The 4,172-nt window shown below is 44.4% G+C and overlaps 1 protein-coding gene across 1 annotated transcript in view; it reads right to left on the bottom strand.

The window, feature by feature from the left end:
- LOC122541275 (HLA class II histocompatibility antigen, DQ beta 1 chain-like) overlaps positions 1 to 2,200 on the bottom strand; it is a 17,664-nt gene extending 15,464 nt beyond the window's left edge. The window contains exons 1-2 of the mRNA XM_043677895.1: positions 2,083 to 2,200; positions 1,726 to 1,983 (exon numbers count right to left, since the gene is read on the bottom strand). Coding sequence (XP_043533830.1) covers positions 1,726 to 1,983; positions 2,083 to 2,185 — 361 coding nt within the window. The 5' untranslated portion in view covers positions 2,186 to 2,200. The remainder of the gene's footprint in view (positions 1 to 1,725; positions 1,984 to 2,082) is intronic.
- Between the last annotated feature and the right edge of the window lie 1,972 nt (positions 2,201 to 4,172).

Raw genomic sequence — 4,172 nt, 5'->3', positions numbered from 1 at the left:
TTAAGTGGCAGGAACCAAGATTCGCAAAGGGAACAGTCCTTGTGGAAATGGAGAGAGGTGGGGAGAGGAACATGTTCTTGGTGATGGGGTCTAATTGGAGTTGGTAGAAATGTTTAAGGATGATACATTGGATGCAGAAACTGGTGGGGTGATAGGTGAGGACAAGGGGGATTTAGAGCAGGGAATGGAGGTGCAGGGGAGGCTGTCTGGATGACAGAGGGGAAAAGCATGTTATTCAAAACATGTAGACATCTGGGATGCTTGGGAATGTAATGTCGCCTCGTCTGAGCAAATACAGAGGAATTGGGAAAATGGGATGGAATTCTTTCAGGATACTGTCAGGAGGAGGTGTAGTCCAGGTAGTAATGGGAGTCTGTGGGTTTACAATAAACATCTGTCCATAGACTGTCACCAGAGATGGAAAAGAAGACGCAAGAAAAAAGGGGAGGGATTAGTCTGAAATAGACCAAGTGAATTTGAGGAAGCTGTTGGCAAAGTCATTGAACTGCTCCAGTTCAGCTTGGGTGCAGGATACAGCACTGATGCTGTCATCAATACAGCAGCAGAAGAGTAGGGGCACAGTGTCTGTGTAGGTACTAAAGAGAGACTGTTCAACATAGCCAACATAGCAGGTATAGCTGGGGCTCAACTGAGTGCCCATGGCCACATCCATCCAAAGCTGAAAATGTGTTGCTGGAAAAGCGCAGCAGGTCAGGCAGCATCCAAGGAACAGGAGAATCGACGTTTCGGGCATAAGCCACATCCATCCAAATCCAGGGTATAATATACTAGCAAAGATTGAAGACTAGTTAACAGGCAGAAAATATAGAGAGTGTAGGAATAAACGAGTCATTCTAACATCAGCAGGCTGTGACTAGAGGGATACTGTAATGATCAGTGCTTAGGCTCCAGCTATTCACAAATGATTTGGACATAGACATCATTCAATATTTCCCAGTTTGCAAACACTGCTCTTGAGCCAATGGTAGCATCTCTACTTCAGGAGAAAGACTTGAGCTCAAATCCCACTTCAGAGATGTTTACCATAACATGTCTAAAATGCCAAAAAAGAAAATTTTTTTAGACTACACAATCTGGTGGGAACAAGCAACAAGGTGGATGCAAAGAGGCCTCAAGGCAAGCATGGTAGATGAAATGTAATGTAGGCTAGTGGATAATTTCACAGGAGAAAAAAGGTGTATAGCATTTTTAAAAAATGATCAGAGATTGAAAACAAAATTGATATCCAAAGTGGTTTCGTGTCCTTGCTCTCAAGGATAGCTGGCATATAGCAAGCAATTAAGATAATCATAGTGTCAGCATTTACTACGAATGAATGTTAGTACAGGCGCAAAGACATTTCCAACTTATGACAAAAGAGATTATAAAAGCTCAGTCATCAAGTGTGTTCAAGGTAGAAATTGATAGGTTTTCAGTTACTAATGACACTGAAATATGAGATAGCACAGAAACATCGGATGAACAAAAAATCCATTTTCCTTTGCTAAGAGTAAGATCAAGTAAATAATCAACGGGTCCACCATTTCCTCAAGGACAGCACTATTCCTTTTAAGTGGTTTACATTGTTTGTGAATCCCATCGTTACAAATGGGAATAAGTAAGTGAGTACTGTGAGTAGGGAGGGATTGAGAGCTCCCGTTACAGGGGGAAAGAGGCATATGCTGTCCCGGATCACTGACATCTCTTCGCCAATAAGCCCCTTACCTTTCCGGGACACCACTTTGCTGTAGATCGGAACATTGTTCTCACACACTCGGATCCCTTCCTGGTATGTTCCAGCCGCTTCCTCTTTATTCCATCGGGCCACATTCCCCTTCATCCAGTCTTTCACAGCGATGTATATCTTCTGATCAAAGTCATAGTACGCGATCAGTTCTTTATCATAAACGTACTGCTGAGTAAAGGTCCAGGCCCCAGAGATATTAAACCTACATCCGTCAATGAAATTAGTGGAGTGAGCCCCTGAGAAAGATCACAAACAGTATTTAACAACACGGTCTGGAGGCTGGATTTCCCTCCCTCCGGGAATTACCAAACCCGCTGTCTCCGGGGGTCACTCACCAGCTCCGCTGTCTCTCCCTCCATTGAGGAGGATAAATGTCCCGATGAGGAGGGGGATCCGGATCCACAGGGAGCGGGGGTCACACACTCTGTACAGATCCATTCCCGTAAACAGTAACAACCAGAAATCCGGAACGAACGAGTGGGCGCCCGTTAAATGGGGTGTAGGAGACCAATCAGAACAGGGCAGGGGCTGACCAATCAGAACGGGGCAGGGGCTGACCAATCAGAACGGGGCAGGGGCTGACCAATTAGAGTGGGGCAGAGATTGGCAAATCGGAACTGAGCAGGGGCTAACCAATCAGAGTGGGGCAGAGACTAACCAATCAGAGTGGGGCAAAGACTGACCAATCAGAGTGGGGTAGGGATCAATCAATCAAGAGGATCCAAGATGGCGGCGACGAGTGGTGACTGTTCCGATCATTCTTCTCTTTTAGTCAATGTTAAATGTGTAAAAGTTAGTAAGCATGTTCTCTTAAATCTACTTGTGTATAAAGATTCTACGAACCTTCTTGACCTCAGGGATATCTAAAACTGAAGCCTGACCACTTCAGGAACAATACCTAATCTAGCAGTAACCTGACTCCAGTGAAGCCTGCCCTGAGCCTGAGGAGGCCCACCCAGTCCAGGAATGACAACTGACCTGAAAGAAACTGTACAACGTGGAGGTTTGACAGAATCAACTTCAAGACCTCCCGGAGAGGCCGCAACCCTGACTCGGACCCAGTGTGATATTAAAGAGTTAACTTGCTGTGCTGACCTGCAGGAAATTTGATGTCCTGAGGCTAGGGTGGGATACGTTTGACTTACAGAGAGAGATTGTAAGAAATATCCTATTATTCAGAGCCATTTACATGGCCATTTCGTTGCCATTCAAAGCTATTCACATTTTCATCCCCTATTCAGAAATCAATAAGAACATTACAGTTGGAATTTGACTACTCACCTATAGTTACAGAAAATGATTTGCAAACATATTTGACCGTTTAGGGGATGATTTGCATTGCATTGTTTCTGGAGATGATATGGTCACTGAATTGTGTCTTGAGTGGCATGTGACTGGGTGGGGGGGATGGCTGGAGATTGTCTTGTGGGCATTACTGCCTGTGATGTAAAGATTTTGGATAAAGGAAGGATGTTTACTTTGTTCGGAAAACGTTTGCCACAACCCTGCAAGCCTTGCGCGATGTGTGTTAAATGTTCCTCCAGAAAGCTTGTACTGTACTGTGCTTAATAAAATTTTGCTTGTTCACAGAAGTTGATGTTTTGCAGTTGCATCAATTGTGTAAGAATCTCCGGAAAAGAATCTAACACCAGGACTCGATCGGGAGCACGCACTTACCTACCAAGGCAGCAGATGTCAATCATTGATGCCCAGCATCCATTAAACGCACACACTTTATCAGGAAACATGCGAGACATGTGAAACATCCTCTCCACATCCAATCTGCTAAGATCGCTCAGGATCCTTTCGGTTTCAATCAGGTCAAATAAACTACTTGGATTAGGGAACCAAATGCAATTTTTCCAAGTTTGCTGACAACATAAAATTGGATAGGATAGTGTATTGGTAGGAGGATGCAACGAGGCATCAGAAGAATCCAGACAAGTTGACTGAGTGCAGTATAACATGGATATGTTTAAGGTGTGAAAACTTTGGTGTGAAAACCAGAAAGTCAGTGTATTATTTAAATGGTGATATATCAGGAAGTATGGCTATACAAAGAGATCTGGGTATCTTTGTTCAGTTGTCAATGAAAGTAACAGGCAAATAGAGTCACAGAGATGTACAGCATGGAAACAGACCCTTCGATCCAACCCGTCCATGCTGACCAGATATCCCAACACAATCTAGTCCCACCTGCCATCACCTGACCCATATCCCTTCAAACCCTTCCTATTCATATACCCATCCAAGTGCCTCTTAAATGTTGCAATTGTACCAGCCTCCACCACATCCTCCGGCAGCTCATTCCATACACGTACTACCATCTGCATGAAAAGGTTGTCCCTTAGGTCTCTTTTATATCTTTCCCCTCTCACCCTAAACCTATGCCCTCTAGTTCTGGACTCCCGGACCCCAGGGAAAA

The sequence above is a fragment of the Chiloscyllium plagiosum genome, chromosome 37 (assembly GCF_004010195.1).
Source record: "Chiloscyllium plagiosum isolate BGI_BamShark_2017 chromosome 37, ASM401019v2, whole genome shotgun sequence".
Classification (NCBI taxonomy): Eukaryota; Metazoa; Chordata; class Chondrichthyes; order Orectolobiformes; family Hemiscylliidae; genus Chiloscyllium; species Chiloscyllium plagiosum.
The sequence above is the reverse complement of the archived record's forward strand: the minus strand, read 5'-3'. Positions and strand labels throughout refer to the sequence as shown.